General features: G+C 44.5%; 1 protein-coding gene across 2 annotated transcripts in view; it reads left to right on the forward strand.

Moving 5' to 3' along the window:
* LPIN2 (lipin 2) overlaps positions 1-18,710 on the forward strand; it is an 82,716-nt gene that overhangs the window by 1,034 nt on the left and 62,972 nt on the right. The window contains exon 1 of one of the 2 annotated variants that reach the window (XM_059895515.1): positions 729-747. The exons of the other annotated variant lie outside the window; for it this stretch is intronic. Coding sequence (XP_059751498.1) covers positions 742-747 — 6 coding nt within the window. The 5' untranslated portion in view covers positions 729-741. Of the gene's footprint in view, positions 1-728; positions 748-18,710 lie in introns of those variants that run through there. 2 annotated transcript variants of the gene reach the window in all.

The following is an 18,710-nucleotide window of genomic DNA, read 5'->3' on the forward strand; positions in this document are numbered from 1 at the left end:
TAATGCTTTGAACAACACAAAGTCAGTTTTGCAATATATTTTGAAGAATTTACAAGTTAGTTAGTGACCCCCTAATGGCTTATATGTGGATGGTTTGATACTGATTGTTCTCAGCGGTTTCAGATTGAAAAGTGCGGCAGGTGTAGCAGAGGTGGGAGCGTGGGGGAAGGATTCGAGTAATGTAGCCCTCGGCGTCTGGTGCCCTAGTGCAGCATCCTCTTTGCCTGAAGGGCAGTTACCCTCAGGCCATACTCGGCCAGAGTATGAGAAGCAGGCCCAAGGCCACGTGTGGAAGAGCACTGGACGGTGTGGGTGGCTGCTTCCCTCCACTTACATGTGGTGGTGATGCATCAGATTGCAGTATCTCCAGGTCCAGATGTGGGTGGTGATGGCTGTAGAATGCTGGAAATGAGACGGTAGGTTCTAATGTTTGATGGCATGGTTGAGAATCAACAAGAGAAGCGTTGTTTTGGAGGAACAGGAAATGGGAACATTGGAGAGCCATCCAACACTATAGTGAAGCCACTGGTAAGAAGCAAATAATAGGGTCAGCTGGGGCTCCCGTGTCCTTTATTGTTACATTCTTATAGCCATAAAGGTACTCATCACCTGGATTGTCATGTTTGGGTTACTGACTGTTTGTCTCCTGCGCTAGACCGAGTCCTTGAAGGCCAGACTCGTAGCTGCCGGCACCCAGCGCAGAGCCAGCTTTTAGATGAGACCCCTGCGGAGGTCTGTAGAATGAAGGTAGGAAGCAGCAGGCAGTGTGACCTGAGAGCCAGTTCACTCAGCTGTCCTGAATTGTGAGCTTTGGATGAATAATCTTGGCAGTGCCACTCACTAGAGGTGGTAAAAGGTTAAATTAAGCTGACGAGCGTTACAGTGAACATTTTGCAATGTGTAGTTTAAATATTAATATCGAGTTTAAATATAGCTTGGTTCTCTGTGTCGACAGCTATTTCTCCTGGGTGTGCGTCTTCATATACGCATTTCCTCATATGTGACTGCGCAGGGACACCGGGCTGGAAGCTTTGTCTTGTTAGGAGGTAGAATGAGCTGCCTCCTGTGGGTGCTTAGCAAGCTGTCCGGAAGTTTCCCTTTAAGTCTGAGTTAAGTCTGCCCGCCTTTAATTTAAATCCTTTCCTTTTTGATGGGACCCCAGCGGCTGTCACTGCGTGCACATTGAGTTTCTCATCAGTCGCTGGGCAGTGGTTTGGGACCTTTATTTTGAAAGCCTGTTTTGATCTGTCTTATTGCCTTCATTTAGAAGGAAGTTTTCTTTCTGGCTGAGCCCCAGAGTTCTCTGACCTCACATTTGCCTTCTTTATGATGAGACAGCTCACAGGTTGGCAAGCAGAGCCATCAGTTGGCAGAATCCTATATAAATGATGTCTTACTAAAACTTTGAGGATAGTTCCCACAGGCCGCAGCAGTAAGTTTTATGGCTATATTTTGGTAATATGGTATTTGAATAAGAAGTCGTCTTGGTGACTTTGCTGACTATTAGCTCTGATTTTTGGAATCCACCTTCCCTGCCTTGGTCTTGATTCTTTATTTTAGTAACACACTGTTACTGCCACTAAACGCTTTCCATGTGTGCGGTCCTGTAGTCTAGGATGATATTGGAGAAGTTGCTCACCCCCAGGGTCCAGACGAAGTCACTTGGTATCTCTGTGAGTCCATGGCAGCTTGTGTGGTGTGGCCGCTCCAGCCTCTGCGGTGCTCCTCTCGGCCGCCCTGACTGACAACAGGAAGCTGGGCCCAGGTGGTCTGGCCCTGCTCTGGAACCCTGGGACTGGAGGATTCTGCCCCAAGTTTCCATTCCATCAAGAGGGAAGGAGAAGGAAAAAAGAATCCACTAGGAGATAAACGGTGCTGCGATGCAAGATAAAGCCCTTAGTGTGACTTTGGGATTAGAATGATGATATAGTACACATTTTTTCTTATTTGATTCACTGATTATAGTTTAGAATCTTTTTCCTCTAAAGGCTTTGAATGCTAAGTTTCGGTGCCGCTGTTTGTCAGTTAGATTGGTGTTAAAATTGCTACAAAGAAATGAGGAAGGAAGGAGCCAGAGTTCATTCCCCCTTGTAAAGCGTGGCGCTGCGGTTGCAGCATCAGATCCTTTTCCTGCCTTCATCGCACGTCTCTACAAGGAGAGTGTGGCCAAAAGGCAAAGGGTTTATGTGTTGTTAGGAGAGGGACCTTTTAAAATTATTTTTAGATTATTTAGGTCAAATGTATAATTTGAGAGACTACATAAATGTATGGGGGAGACTAGAAAGTGACCTTTTAAAAAGCCATTTGGAATGTGCTGCCTGTTTTTGTAATCTCAGAATTTAGAACTTTATTATGCGGTGTTTGTGTCTATCTGCAGTGTCATATATTTTAAACATGAAGTATCCAAGTAAGGCTTTCCTACTTCTTTGGAGGGGAAACATGGGCTTACAGAAAAGCACTCCTTGTAGTGTCTGGGTAGCTGGTGGATTGCCTTTATCTGACTTTTTGGCATATTTGGACAGTTTCGAAAGTCTTTACTTCTGTAGTTAACTTTATGAACAGTAGCTGCGTTTGTTGCCTTTATTTCATTTCATATCCTTATTTACTTTTTGTACCAATTCCCTTAACTTTGTTTAGTTATAGGTAAATTTGTCTGAACTGTCTCAACTTATTTTTTTCAACCAGGCAGAGTATAAGTAAAATTCAAAGTGGTTTACAGATTCTAAGTTGTTTTCAACTTCTAGCATCTTTTTCATCTTTCCTGTTCATGAATCTGCAATGGTCTGTTCTCACCTATTTTAGCAAATCTGAGTTTTTCTGTGCTCTCAGTTCAGTTTTTTCCCAACCGTCTCCACCTGTGCATTCAGTCCTCAAGGCTCACTTCCCTTGATCAGCTGCAGGAGGCAGACCCTTCACACGTGTTGATGTGGTTGCTATTTTGCTTGTTCTGTGCTACTTTGTGTTTGCCCTCGAGTCTTCTGTGGCTTTCCTCTAGCCTTAACCAGGATTAGAGGAAATAACGACTGTCTCCTTAATTTTCAGACACTCCCTGCGGCCAGTTTGCCTCCTTCCCTCTGTAAATGTTGAACCAAGGGCGGGGAGTAGGGAAGAGAGATAGTGTTGGGTGGAATAAGAAGCCAGCCTTAAAGGTTTGTCAGATTCTAGTAGGGAAAGGACAGCTTGAGGAGGCGGAGGAACATTTAAACATGGGCACTGTTGGGGGACGGTTGTGGGGTTGGATCTGTAGATTTAAAAGTCGCTGTGAAGGGGAAAGAGGGGAAGGGTCGGGCCCTCACAGGTCGATGAGCAGAAGGAATTGGATAGAGGGAGCCCGAGCGGCTGTGCAGACCTGGTACTTGCAGGGCACTGGGGGCTTTGAAGGTCTGTGGTGCTTTCTCCTATTGTTTTGATTTTTAACTTTTTGGTCATTTGTTAATTTAGTTGTTGTATGTTTTACGTAACATTATAGGGAGTGTAAAGGAACATGGATTTGAAAAGTTTAAGAAACATGATTAAAGACCCTAATATTTCAAGGAGAAGAGGTACCATTATCTAGGTTTAAAAATTGTTTGGTTTTGGTGGTTATAATTAAGTAGTTATAGGCAAAGGGGAGAAGCTGAGGATGGGGAAAGCATCCTTCAGAAACTCTAAGGCTGGAACTAGTGACTTTCCTGCAAGAAGGAAGATAGGTGTATGGTACCAAGTCACACCTTTAGTGACTGATTGAATTTCTGCATTTACCTATTTCTGAAATATAATGGAAGGGAGGGTTTATCCCATCTGTTTTTAAATCTATAGTAAGATGTTTTCTTTTTTATAGGAAAAGTATCGTAATTATAAACAAAAAAGTTCATTGGTTAATCTGGAATTGAAATCTACCTAAAAGCCTTTTTTCTACCTCTGAATAAACAAACAGGAGTTGTACAATGGCCAGGATGGTTCTCATCTGTTCAGTTCATGATGATGTGACATTTCTGGCTCCTGGCAAGATAGGTGTGCCCTGCTGTACTAGAGACGTGCTGTTTCATTCATTCTAAAAGAGAGGCCCTTGAAAGGTAGGAGCTATTCAATATAAAGTCATCTGTTAATTTTTTTGTGTGATTTTGTATTGTTATCAACTGTGAGACAGCAGAACCATCAGACAGTTCATGTGAATTAAGAAATCTGAGTTGCTGCTCCCTGATGTGATATGGTACTTCCCCCAAAGGTTGAGTCGTAGGTCTGTGATCCTTGTAAAGTGATACATCTTTTTTCTGAACTGGCATAAGTCAAGGAATGCTTGGGCTTACAGCAGACTCGTAGGGAATATACTTTTTGCTTCCTTTAAGATTCTGTGTGAATATACTTTTTGCTTCGTTAGGATTCTATGTGTAATTATTTTTTTCTTTGTAAAACATTCCAAAGCATCTGCCCACATATTATATTTCTTTAAAATTTCAACAGTTTTTTGGATGAATTTCGAATAACGTTAATAGTCATAACATCTCTTCATATGAACTACACAGAAACAGGCCTTATTCAGGGAAGTATCACTTAAGAGAGAAAGCTCTCTGTTTTATAAATTAAAATGTGTATTAAACAAATACCTTTTGAGAAAGGACTGATCTTTTGTTGTAGGGTTTTCTAACTGGCTCAACCAATTAAAAAAACTTGCCTAAGTAATGTTATTTGAAAAGTAAGAATTTGGAATTTGGGGTTCTTTAAAAGATAGCTACTGAGACTCTTTGTCTGTAAAATGGTGCTGATGCCTATTTTTTAGGGACACTAAGTGTTTCTAGGAGGTGTTTAATGTTTGTGAAAGGTTGTCATTACTGTTGCAGTTACATGATTGAACACTTTCTTTGGGTGAGGCCTTGTGGTTTACACAAATTATCTCAAGAGCCACAATGACCCTGCAAATGGAGATAGTAGTCCCATTTTCTAGGTGATGCCGGTGGGGCTGAAAGAGCTTTGATGAAGGCTCGCAGCTTTGTGGTGGCATTGCCCTGGCTCCATCACCACCAAGCTGCCCAAGGACCGTAAGAATTCTCCTGCATCTGCTTGACATCAATTTTAGGGTTTTGTTTTGACTTGATTAGGTAGAACTGGAGAACTTATGCTTAATGTCAGCATCTATAAATTGCTAGAAAGATAGCACCTACTGTATAGGAGGCTTGGGTTTCTCTGAATCATTTATATGTGCAAAACCAACTGTGCCAGGGCGAGAAAAGCCAGCGGAGAGAACAGTGGAGGTGATGCTACCCCCCGCCCCACTCCCGGGCGGCTCTGGAACGAGTTGGATGATGTGAAGCTGATTTCCCTCTGCCCGCTTCCACAGCGTGATCACATTGCTATGATGACTCAGGACAGAGTGTTTAAAACGGGGCCCCTAAACGCTGGCTAAATATTGCTCTCAGCTGAGCCTGAGAGGAAGGTGGTTCTGTTTAGTGTTGAGAAGGAGAAATGGGCTCAGCAATATAGTTTGTCAGAATCCAAACCCACCCCTTTTGAAGGATCTTCCCAGGTACCTTTGACTGCTGATTCGAGGAGCGTCCTCTGTGACCCCTGGTTACCTGGGACTGGACCACGCGTAGCAGCACCGAGGTCCAACATTCCAGAGTTGGACAGAGCTTCCAGCCTCCTCCTCCATATAGGAGCCTCGTTCCCCTTCCACCCACCCATGGGGGTAGCTGGCTGAAACCCCTAATGTTGTTGAGTACCTGAGTTTGAGTTTTTGTGAACTGGTGCTCTCTTCACTGTATCATTTGACTCATTTGCCAACTACATCTGCAGAAAGATTCTAATGGAGTTTTTGTTTTGTTTTGTTTTGTTGGCTGCAGTGGGTCTTCGTTGCTGCACGTGGGCTTTCTCTAGTTGCAGCAAGCGGGGGCTACTCTTCGTTGTGGGCTTCTCCCATTGCAGTGGCTTCTCGTTGCGGAGCACGGGCTCTAGGTGCACAGGCTTCAGTAGTTGTGGCTCGCAGGCTTACTAGTTGTGGCTCACGGGCTTAGTTGCTCTGCAGCATGTGGGATCTTCCCGGACCAGGGTTCGAACCTTTGGCCCCTACATTGACAGGCAGATTCTTAACCACTGCGCCACCAGGGAAGTCTTCTAACGGAGCTTTAATGGTGTTTTATTTACTGTGAATAAATTAATGACTTGGGATTTATCAGTTCTTCAGTGCAGGGGAACTTCCCATTAAACAGAAACACCTTCATAGACCTTCAGGAATTTCCAAGTCCGTGAACACTTTTGGTGTTTAGTTTACTCAGTTGTCTCATCTGTAACGTGGAGACCACAGTATCTTCTGCTGGGCTGATTCTGAGGATTAGAGGAGGTTGTATGTTAAACCAGAGCCTCAAGCCACCCCAAGGAACAGAGGCAGGGTGGCAGGCTGGGAGCTCTAACTGGACAAGGAAGGGACACCAGTGTCTAGAGGCGCAGGGCAAAGGGCAGAAAGGCGAGTAGAACAGCTGCCTTGCCCAGAAGTAGCTTGTATTCTTGTAGGGGTATGCTGATATTCTTGCCGTAGAATGGAAAAGGGCTTTTGTGTTAGGACATTTTCCTGCTCCAAGCTGTGCGGGGAGGGATTGAGAAAGGAGTACTGTACACGGGGATTGAAAGGGAGCGAAGGAAGCATCTGGGAGAGAGCTTCTGTGCTTCTATTTTTAGCATGAGAATATGATGTTCAGTTGAAAGATGTTTGTCTCAAAAATATTGCTTTCTGTGCTTGAAATTTCTTCCTTGACCCAGAACGTTTATCTTTATAGTGTCAAAATAGGAAATATACTTTCGTAATTTAGCAGTTTTGTATATGTCTTAGGCACTATGTATGTTTACAAAATTAAGCCTTGTGATTTTTGCTGTCATTTTATCTCTGGCTGTATAAGTTTTGTTGTCCAGGCCTGCAGGTAGAGCCTTATTTCTGTAGTATCTAGAGAACAGAGCTGTCTTATATACCTGGTATATATAGTGCAGGTGAACACTTAACTAAAACTTAACTAAAAGAAAAAAATTCTCTTGCTGACTAGTTTATAACGTCTCTAAGTAGTTGACATTTTTCTGCAAGCTCTAATCATTTTCATAAAAATTTCCTTAGATTATAAAGCTACATGAAATTTTATTCTCTACTAGTTGAAAAATACTAATATATCTGTATTGTTATGGTAGCTGATCTTTTTTTTCAACTGCTGAATGTCATCCTTTTAAATGTTGGCTAAATTTTTTGCTGATATCCTTGCCATAGAATGGAAAAGTGCTTTTGTATTAGGACATTTCCCTGCTCCAAGTGAATCAACTAGATAACTTAATAGGAACTTTGCTGTATTTATTTATTTAATAAATTATTTATTTATTTATTTTTGGCTGCGTTGGGTCTTTGTTGCTGCACGCGGGCTTTCTCCAGCTGCGGCGAGTGGGGGCTTCTCTTTGTTGCGGTGCGTGGGCTTCTCGTTGCGGTGGCTTCTCTTGTGGAACACAGGCTCTAGGCACGTAGGCTTCAGTAGTTGTGGCACATGGGCTCAGTAGTTGTGGCTTGCGGGCTCTAGAGTGCAGGCTCAGTAATTGTGGTGCATAGGCTTAGTTGCTCAGCAACATGTGGGATCTTCCCGGACCAGGGCTCGAACCCATGTCTCTTCCCTTGGCAGGCGGATTGTTAACTACTGTGCCACCAGGGAAGTCCGAACTTTGCTATATTTAAATTTCCTGGTTCATTTGTTTTGTCTTGTTAATGAGAGATACCTAAATCTCAAATGGACCACAGGGGCTGATGTTGAGAGTTGGAAAAGAGCTTTTCCTAATTAAAAGAACAAAACAGAGCCCCACAGTGCTCATATTTGCTTGGTGTTTGTTTTTCTTTTCTCTAGTAGTTTTCATTCCTGTGAGTAAGATTCATTTTATAAGGCTGCATCACATAATAATTCTTTTCATCTTAAAACATTTTTAAGTTTTTTTTTAATATATAAATTTATTTATTTAATCTATTTATTTTTGGCTGTGTTGGGTCTTCGTTGCTGTGCGCGGGCTTTCTCCAGTTGTGGCGAGCAGTGGCCACTCTTTGTTGCGGTGTGCGGGCATCTCATTGCGGTGGATTCTCCCGTTGCAGAGCACGGGCCCTAGGCACGTGGGCTTCAGCAGTTGTGGCTCGTGGGCTCAGTAGTTGTGGCTCGCGGGCTCTAGAGCACAAGCTCAGCAGTTGTGGCACATGGGCTCAGCTGCTCCGCAGCATGTGGGATCCTCCCGGACTAGGACCCGAACCCATGTCCCCTGCATTGGCAGGCGGATTCTCAACCACTGTGCCACCAAGGAAGCCCAAGTTTTGTTTTTTTTTTAATGTATAGTTTAAAAATTCAAATGGGACTTTGAGGTATGCAGTGAAAAGCACCAAAGTCTCTTCCTCAGGGCTGTTGACTGCTTCTTAGAAGCAACTCCTTCAACTCTTTTACCTGTTTCTTGTGGGACTTGATTCCATGCTTGTTAGTTGTTGTGTTGGCTTGTGTGTTAGGCCCCCGATTTCCAATTTCCGACAGAGCTCCAGCCCCCTCGCCTGGCCTCTGTGACCCTCGCCTGCCTTGGGTCCCTGTGTCGGGTCCGTTTCCCACTTCTTCTCCCTCGGCCTCCTGGTCCCGCTGGGCGTGGAGGAAGGCTTCACCATAAGGTTTACACATCTGGAAATGTGTTCTAGCCTCATCCTTCATCGGGAGGCTGGCTGTAGAATGCTAGAGCGGAAATACTTTTCCTTTAGAATTTTGAATTGTTACTGTGCAGAAGTCCCAAACTTTTAAACGCCCGTGTCTCCCCCTCGCTGCCCCTCTTCCTGTCGTCTCCCCCCTCCCCCTCCGCGTGCTCTCGCCTGCTCTTTCTCCTCGGAAAGCCTCCAGGGAGCTGCTTGCTTCATGGTCCCCAGCCCTGGTGGCGGCGCGCTGGGCTGGGTGTGATGGGGCCCCGGGGCCCCGCCCTGGTGGCTTGCGGGCGGGTCTCTCCCCTGGTCTCGGTGGGTCAGAGGCCGGGAGGACACCCAGGGTAGTGGGTGCCCCTCGGCCTGTGTGGCTTCACCCCCGGCCGAGCTCACTGCAGCCACGCCTCTTCTGCCCGAGCCCCGCGTGGTGTCTCTGAACCTTTCCCTCCGGGACACCGCGGGGCCCTGGACACTGTCCACGGCTCCTCCCGTCGTGACCGCCTTCTGTGGAGCCCGGCAGGGCGGCTGCCGCTTCTCCGCTGTGCTGGGCCCCGTGGGAACGTTCAATTTGGAAAATTGTGGCTTCGACTCGGAAATTTTCTTATAGTTGTCATGGTTTTTGATATCTCTCCACCGAGGAGGGCTTTGGAGCACTTCCTGTCTAGTCCTCCTTTTTTTTCTCCATCCGTCTTTCATTTTTCAAAAACTTGACCTCTTCCATTTCCTCTAAACTTTCTCCTTGTACTTAACAGTTATTCCTGTTAACATTTCTTTCTTGTTGTGTTGGTGAGTGGATTCGTTTGCTAGGGCCACCGTCACTAAGTGCCACAAACGGGTGGATTAAACGACAGGAATGTGTTGTCGCAAAGTTCTGGAGGCAGCCAAGTCTGAGATCGAGGTGTCAGTGGGGCTGGTTCCTTGAGGGCCGCTCTCGGTTAGCTGGCGACATTGGGCATTCCTTGTAGGTGGCAGCACCTTGAGCACTACCTCATGTTCTCGCGGCGTTCTCCCCGTGTGTGTGTGTCTGTCTGTCTTTGTCCAGATATCCCCTTTTTATAAGGGAGCCAGTCATTGGTTTAGGGCCCACCCTAATGACCTCTTTTTAACTCAGTTACCTCTGTAAAGATCCTATTTCCAAATAAGGTCGCATGCTGAGGCGTTGAGGGTGAGAACGTCAACTTACTCTGGGGGCACAGTTCAGCTCCCTAACAGTGAGTTTCAAGAGGGAATGAAGATAAAGTGTGTAACATCCTCTGTGTCAACAGAATGTCTAGTTATTATAACATTTTAAAAGATGCTTGTAGTCCCACCTGTCTTCACCAAAGATCAGAAAGCAACTCTCAGGAAGCAATGTTTAGATTGCAACTGGAGATTTTTGTTCAGACTGTGTGACTGCTAAAATTTCCACTGGTTTCCTGAATGTTTTATAACGTAGTATCTGAGTCACCTCATTTTGTACTCTGGCTTTGTTTCTAAAGTAATTTGCAGGTTGGCAAAATGCCTGAAGAAAGAACAGCAGCAGTGTCTTGTGAGAAAGTGAATCCTGAGTCTGTCCCGGCGTAGTTAGGTGAACACCCTCAGCCGGTCCTGATGCTCCGGCTCCCGTGTTAGCTGTGCTGTGTTTCTTTTTCAGAGTGGCTTTTACCTGCAGTCACCCCTCCTGCCGTTCCTCCCGTACACTCCGACTTCCTTCATGATGGTTATCCCAGTCTAGGATCGTGTTCTTCACTTGTTGCCTCCCTCTCTCCTTAGCATTAGAATCTAAGTGCTGGGAGGGCAGGTACCTTGTCAGCCGAGTTCATGGCTTGATCCCAGCTCAGAATCAAACAGCGAACTGCACATCAAAGTAGACGCTGCTTTTAAACAGATCGATGTGTGAAACGGGCTTTATTTTCCAACATTACCAATGTTGCCTCACTGACTCGCTGTTGCTCTTGGAAATCCTTCTCTCTCACCTTGCAGGAGCTCGTGTGCAGGTCAGCTCGTGAGCCCCTGCCGGCGCAGCCTCATCTGGTGTCTGTTTGCGGAGCTGTGTGACACTATGGCACCACTCAGTGACATGCGTGTCGGGTGGTGCTGGCAGCAGCGGCGCAGCTGCTCCCGCATCCTTTATCCACCCGAGTGTCCACCCAGGACCCCGAGAGGGCTGTCCCCATCCTAACACGTCTGAAAACTACCGGGGCCCCGGGAGGCACTGTGCACGGTCCAGCGTGAAGTAGGAGCGGTGTGTGTTTTCATTGTCATTGCTGGAAGACTCGCCCAGGTCCACAGCCTTGCCCAGGTCCCCGGGCCCCTCTGCAGCCACGGTCTGGGATGCCCAGAGCTGGGTGGCCACGAGGGAGGGAGTTCACGTCCCTGCCTCCCGGCCTCGTGGTCGCCGCGTGCTCTCTAACTGAGACAGGTAGTCCCAGGCGGTTCCAGAAGGAAGAGTAGAAAGCGGTGAATTTGTGCTTCCTGATCTAGAAGACTCCCCTCTGAGAAACTGGGGGCTGCATTCCTGAGAGTTAAATGCAAGGGAGCCTAGAGTTTGGCTGTGCAGTGCTCCCTTGCACAGTTTGGAAATCTGTGCTACAGGAGCTGAGGAATTCTGCTGGTCACTTTTATGACATCAGTTAAGTAAGCTGATGGGTTGGTGGTTATTTTTTTCTTGTTTGTTTAATTAGTGTGCTGTTAGTAATGAGGGAAGACCCTCCTCTCCACTACTGGAGTCGTTAAAAGGTGATTGATGCAGTGAGAGAGGTTGGTCTAATTGCTTATGCGGCAGAAGTCACCTTTTAAGTAGAATTGTGGCACCATGACCCCTGATCCCATTGCAGCTCACTGACACCAGGTGAGAGCCGCTCCGGCACAAGGGCTTCGCCCTCGGATGGTGTCTCGAAGGCGAGGGCTGAGCTTTGACCTCACTAATACTCCTTTGAATTTGAGTTAAGTTTAGAGAAATACAAGCCTCCAAAATCGAAGTGTGCGTGCTCATGAAGTATTGACTCTGGCGTCTCTTACTCAGAGGTTTACAATCAGCCTTGGGGTTCCTGGCAAATGTAGAGAAGTTGGTGCCGGTGGCAAGGTCTCTGTAAAACCAAATGGTGGGGAGGGGGGAATGGGGTGTGGTTCTGGTGTTCTGGGTTGTGTGTGTGTGCGTGATACTTGCTGAATAGATACACGCATATGTACATACTGTCCTGGGATGCGAGCAAATAGTCATTTCTTTCCCGCAGCCTCACGCTGCCTGCTGAGGTGGGAGTGATGGATGGTGATAATTGATGGACATTATTCATGATGAAAAATACTGCTGTTTAAATTTCAGATGCTTATGTTGTTAATAAGTCTGAAGTTTACCCCTAAGATCTAATTACCTCACATTCTTCAATTTTGCACTCCATTACAAATGGGTAATAAGGAATCTGTTCGTACTCCTATAAAAAAATGTCTCTCTGAAGGAATATGACTAAAAACGTATGCAATCAGTGTACTTTGCCCACTTCAGTGGCAATATATGCATTTCAGTGACGCTGTTATTATGAAAAACATTTTGAACACTCCTTCCTTTTTAAATTGCTTTCAGTCTTGAAATATATCCTTTTATGCTCAATGGTGGAAGATCTTTACCCTTCGAGGTAGGTTAGGTTTTTGGAAATAGCCAGAAGTCATTCAGAGCAACATCTGGTGGGTCAGGCATGTCAGAGAAGTGAATCATACTTACTTTTGTACTGTTTAAGAGTTGTGACTGCATAGTAATGATACTGGTTTTTATCCTGTGTAGCACCTAAATTTAATTTAAAGGTAGTTCTTTCAGAAACAAAGAAGAGTACTAATAACATGCTGGAAGGTGGTACAAAAATGGGATTGGTTTATCGTGTAGCCCTCAGCAGTGATTAAAGGACAGCATTCACGTTAAGTAGAGTTAGGTAGCGTGGGGAAGATGCCTTCCTTGTCTCTTGGGGAGGACAGTCTGCTTTGGACACAGCGTGGAGGAGTAGCTGGATCTAGTAGTTTTTACCTGAAGACCCTTCCCTATACCTCTAGGGCTCTTCTCACCCATGTCAGTCCTAATTTGGCTGTTTGGGGCTGGAATGTGAATTAGACTCATACTATTTGCACAAATAGGCTGAAGGGTAGACCTCATTTGGATGGGCCTTAGGGAATGGGGAAATGGTTTGGGAAGCTAAAACAAAGAGATAAGAAGAGCTGTTGATCGAAGTGGGAATTAGGTCATAAGTCATTTGTTCACTTTCCTGTGTCCTTCACTAAATAGTGGGCTCCTTGATGGCAGGGATCCTAGCCTAACAGTCACCCATTAGGCACCTACGTGGCATAGGTCTCAGAGCTTTTCAATACAGATCTTCCTTGGCTTACGATGGGGTTACATCCTGATGAACCCATCCTAATTTGGAAAGATCCTAAATCGAAAATGCATTTAATACACCTCACCTACCAAACATAGCTTAGCCTAGCCTAACTTAAACATGCTCAGAACACTTCAGTAGCCTACAGTTGGGCAGGATCATCTAACAAAGCCTATTTTATAATGAAGTGTTGACTCTCTCGTGTGACTGATTGAATACTGTACTGAAAGTGGAAAACAGAATGGTTGTCTGGGTGCAGAATGGCTGTAAGTGCATCGGTTATTTGCCCCCGGGATCGCGTGGCTGACGGGAGCTGGGGCTGCCTCTGCTCAGCATCACGAGAGGGGCTCGTAGGGCAGGCCTGTCACTAGCCGGGAAAGGATCAAAATTCAAAATGTGAAGGAGGGTTTCTACTGAATGCGTGTTGCTTTCACACCATTATAAAGTAAAAATTCACAGGCCAAACCATTGTAAGCTGGGGGCCGTCTGTACATTGTTTTCTAACGAAAGAAGGAAGAGATCTAATATCTGCGAAGTACCTAGTAGTTTCCAGGTGCTACTGCTACTGAACCAAACTTGGGTCCACTCGGCCACACACAGTAAAGCCAATCTACTGACACTGGGTCGTGGTGAAGGCAAGTGCAGCGTTTATTTCAGGGCGCCAAGCAGGGAGTCCAAGGGCAGCTTGTGCTCAAAACACCTGAACTCCCCATGGCTTTCAGCAAAGCATCTTTAAAGGCAAGATGAGGGAGGGGCGTCCCAGCTTGTGCACAAAATTCTCTGATTGGCTGATGGTGAGGTAACTTGGTTGATAGTAAGGTAACAGGGTGGTGTCACATTATCAGTCCTTAGGTGCTGGTAGGTCTCATGGTCATCAAGTAGTTAATTTCTTCCATTTTGTGGGGGTTTTAGCATCTGTAAAAACAACTCAGGAAATGTGCACCAGATACCATTCTCTAGGTACTTCAGAGAGGAGCTACAGCCGAGGATGTGGGGAGGGGTCTGTCCCGGGAAGGCCCTGTAGGGTCCTGCTCGGTTACACCACCTTCTTGAACTGTGGAAGCAGTCCTCTCTGGCCACCAATGTGACCCTGGGGAGGGGTCGGCTCTATGGAGGGGTCATATGAGGCTCAGGTCAGACTGAAGCTTAGGATGGTTACGTGTCAGGGTACCTGGTAAGTGGTGGAACGATAATTTAAAACTCAGTCTGTGTAAATTCAGAGCCCAAGCTGTGTGTGTGCCTGCCTGGCCCACCTCTAACCAGAACCAGTGTATAAATACAGGGCCACACGCTATCTAGATAAACCCGTGGTTCACAACTGGAAGAATTTTGCTCCCAGGGGAAACTCAGAAACAGTGGAGGCATTTTTGATTGTCACAGCTGGGGAAACTGCCACTGACATGGAGTGAGGAGGTAAGGGGTGCTGCACCCTCCACACACTGGGAAGGTTTTTCTACATCCTCAACACTTTCTGTTAGGTTTTTTAAAAAAATAGCCATCAGTGAGGATGAAGTGGTATTTCATGGTGGTTTTGATCTGCATTTCTTTGATGATTAATGATGTAGAGCAATCTTTTCATGTACTTATTGGCCATTTGTATATTTTCTTCAGAGGGATACTTACTCAAGCCTTTTGCTCATATTTTAATTGGGTTGCCTTTTGTTGTTGAGTTGTAAAAGTTCTTTACATATTCTGGACGTGAAACTCTTATTAGATATATGATTAGCAGATCCTTTCTCCCATTCCATAGGTTGTTTTTTCACTTTCTTGATAAGACCCTTTGATGCAGGAAATAAGTTTTAGGGAGTTCCCTGGTGGCTTAGTGGTTAGGATTCCGGGCTTTTACTGCCGTGGTCCAGGTTCAGTCCCTGGTCAGGGAACTGAGATCCTGCAAGCCGCATGGTGTGGCCAAAAAAAAAAAAAAAAAAAGTTTTAAATTTTGATGCAATCCAGTTTATCTTTCATTATTCATGTTTTTGGTGTTATATCTAAGAATCATTAAGTTTCATGGTTTTACCTCTTATTTAGGCCTTTGATCCATTTTGAGTTAATTATTCTATATACAGTGTCTTATACAATGGGTCTTGTGTAAATTAAACACCAACAGTATGGTTAATTGGAAAGGCTCTGGAGTCAGAGTTGTCTCTGAACCATATGTGGAAGAGACTTCTTTCCCCATTGAATGGACTTGGCACCCTTGTCAAAAAACAATTGGCCATAGATGTTTGGGTTTATTTCTAGACTCTGGAATCTGTTCCATTGGTGTATATGTCTATCTTTATGCCAGTACCACATTGCTTTGATTGCCGTAGCTTTATAATAAGTTTTGGAATCAGGAACTTTGTTCTTTTTCAAGGTTGTTTTGGCCCCTTGCAATTCCATATCAATTTGAGGATTGACTTTCTGTATCTGCAAAAAAAAAAAAAAAAAAAAAAAAAAATCTGTTGGGATTTTGATAGGGATTGCATTGAATCTGTAGATTGCTTTGGGTAGTATTGACATCTCAACAATATTAAGTCTTTGTATCCATGAACAACACAAGGTATCTATTTATTTTAGTCATTTTAAATTTAGCAATGTTTTGTAATTTTAAATATGTAAATGTTCAGCTCCTTGGCTAATTTCATTTCTAGATATTTTATTCTTTTAGATTTATTGTATTTGAGATTTTTAAATTTTTATTTATTTATTTAGTTTTGGGTGCGTTGGGTCTTTGTTGCTGTGCGCAGGCTTTCTCTAGTTGCAGTGAGCGGGGGCTACTCTTCACTGTGGTGCGCAGGCTTCTCATGGCGGTGGCTTCTTTTGCTGTGGAGCACGGGCTCTAGGAGCGCAGGCTTCAGTAGTTGAGGCACGCAGGCTCAGTTGTTGTGGCTCGCGGGCTTAGTTACTGTGCAACATGTGGCCACCAGGGAAGTCCCTGTATTTGAGATTTTAAAAATATCTAGCACATTAAATCTGAGTTCCAAATTAAGTATTATGTCCTAGAATTTACTGTGGAGACATCTTGAGGTTTGAAACTAAGTGGATTAGGGTTTGAACCTGGATTTGGCACTTTAAAAAATTAGCTGGTGGGGCTTCCCTGATGGCGCAGTGGTTGGGAATCCTCCTGCCAATGCAGGGGACACAGGTTCAAGCCCTGATCCTGGATGATCCCATGTGCTGCGGAGAAACTAAGCCTGTGCACCACAACTACTGAGCCTGTGCTCTAGGGCCCATGAGCCTCAACTACTGAGCCCACGTGCCACAACTGCTGAACCCCGGGTGCCTAGAGCCAATGCTCCGCAACAAGAGAAGCCACCACAATGAGAAGCCCGCACACCGCAACAAAGAGTAGCCCCTGCTCGCCGCAACAGAGAAAGCCCGCGCGCAGCAACAAAGACCCAACACAGCCAAAATAAATAAATAGATTAAAAAAAAACTAAGTTTTAAGCAACTTACTTGGTTACTATTAGTTGGTAACCTTGGATATAGCACATAATTCCTCTGAGCCTCTATTTTTTCATTTGTAAAATATAGGGATAAAGCAATCTTTCACAGAAGTTGTATAGATCAGAGATAATGCGTGCAAAGGACTAACTCTGTCTGGAGTGTGACTCAGTTAAACACTAGATAAATAATGCTAGGTTGCCAATATTGTGTTTCCTTTTATGGTTTCAATGTAAATACTGGTTTACTATACAATTTCTCATGAACATTTAGCTTATATTACCTTTGCTTATTTCTTTTCACATCCAGAAGTTTTATGATTAAAGTATACATTAAAAACTTGAGTAAAATTAATTTGCTGGGAAGGCTAGTGATTTTTACACAAACTATATATCCTGTTTCTCAGAGAGCCTTATGAAGTATGTTGAGTCTGGAAGAAAAATAAATTTTAATAAAATGTCACACTCATTTTTTGTTTCAGTGGTGCAGTGTACTTAGAAGAGGGGGGACCTTTCTTCTAATGTTGCTGCTTTCAGATGCCTCTGTGCTTTCTTGGATCCTGTGTGTGCCCAGACATTGCAGGGTTTAATGTTAGACATATTACTAGCATTTAACCTCTCTGTAGCAAAGGTGACTTAAGGCTTTACCTTCATCGAAGGGTGCAACTACTCCTGCCATCTTGGAATTGCATTCTTCTGTACGTGGGTAATATAACTGTATACATCTGGGTACCAGTACTACAAGTTTTACTTTTTAAAATACATCTTAGAGGAACTTTTTTCTTTTCTTTTTTTTTGTTGCACTTTGTGGCAGGCGGGATCTTAGTTCCCCAGCCAGGGATCGAACCTGCGCCCCCTGCAGTGGAAGCACGGAGTCTTAACTGCTGGACTGCCAGGGACGTCCAGGGGAACTTTATATTGAAGTAGGCAGATTCAGCCTCTGAAAGGCAGTAATCTAACAATTCTGATTTTTTGTTTTAATTTAAATTTCACTAGCTAAGTAAAATCTGGTAACAGACTTAAATGTAGCACTAGAATCTTCCAATTGTAAAAGTAAATTCCTTAAGTTATTCTCGTAGCAACGTGTTTTAGTCATGTTTGCTGTTCATTTCCCAAAGAACACAGTGACCTGCATACAAGAATTTGAGATGTTGAATATTCTGATGGGGAGGGAATGGTGATGGGAATGCAGTCAGGTTGAGAAACATGGAAGTTGGAAAAAGAAACAGAAACTGGGAGAGCAGGTTGACCACAGAAACCAAGCAGGGTTTCCAGGCTTCATTGGATGCCCATTTAAGGCTACAGACCATCTGTCCTGTGGGGTGGCTCTTAGCCACACTCATGATGATTCTTTATTAAAATGATAATCCCGGGCGCTTCCCTGGTGGCGCAGTGGTTGAGAATCTGCCTGCCAATGCAGGGGACACAGGTTCGAGCCCTGGTCTGGGAAGATCCCACATGCCGCGGAGCAACTAGGCCCGTGAGCCACAATTACTGAGCCTGCGCGTCTGGAGCCTGTGCTCCACAACAAGAGGGGCCGCGATAGTGAGAGGCCCGCGCACCGCGATGAAGAGTGGCCCCCGCTTGCCACGGCTGGAAAAAGCCCTTGCACAGAAACGAAGACCCAACACAGCCATAAGTAAATAAATAAATAAATAAAGTTAAAAAAAAAAAAAATCCTTGGGGCCAATGTATTTAAAAAAAAAAAAAAAACTTTTGAAAAAAAAAATGATAATCCCAACTGCTTGGGTGGTATTTTCTTTAAGTCTGCTAACATGATAGCAAGCAAGTTGTGAATTAAACACCAACAACATGGTTAAAAGCAGAGGCTCTGGAGTCAAGCAGGCCTTGGTGTACATCCTGGCTTCTCCATGTAAGATGTGAACAGGTTCTTGATGTTGCTGATAGTTTGTCCTTTGTATACTTGTCTGTTGAAATCCTAGTATACTTATTATTATTTGTATGAATTTTATATATGATAAGAGTTTTTACATTCTCCCCAAGAAACTGCATATCCAAGAGATTATTGCTGAGTTCCTGGCTTCTGAGTACTTTCTCAGCATTACCGTAGCAATTCGTTTATCCAGATGGAAGATGGCAGAAAGGAGAGTACCAGCTAATTAGCAATATTTTTAAAATAGAGAAAATTGTAAGCAATTTTTTAGAGATGAAATCACAGCAGCAAAATAATTAAAACCACCATCACCAGTTTTTCAAATGGTCTAGAAAATCTTTAGTGAAAAATGTTGTGCGGAACCAGCTATAGAAGTGGAAATGCCTCTTAAG

Source organism: Balaenoptera ricei, chromosome 14 (genome assembly GCF_028023285.1).
Source record: "Balaenoptera ricei isolate mBalRic1 chromosome 14, mBalRic1.hap2, whole genome shotgun sequence".
Lineage (NCBI taxonomy): Eukaryota > Metazoa > Chordata > Mammalia > Artiodactyla > Balaenopteridae > Balaenoptera > Balaenoptera ricei.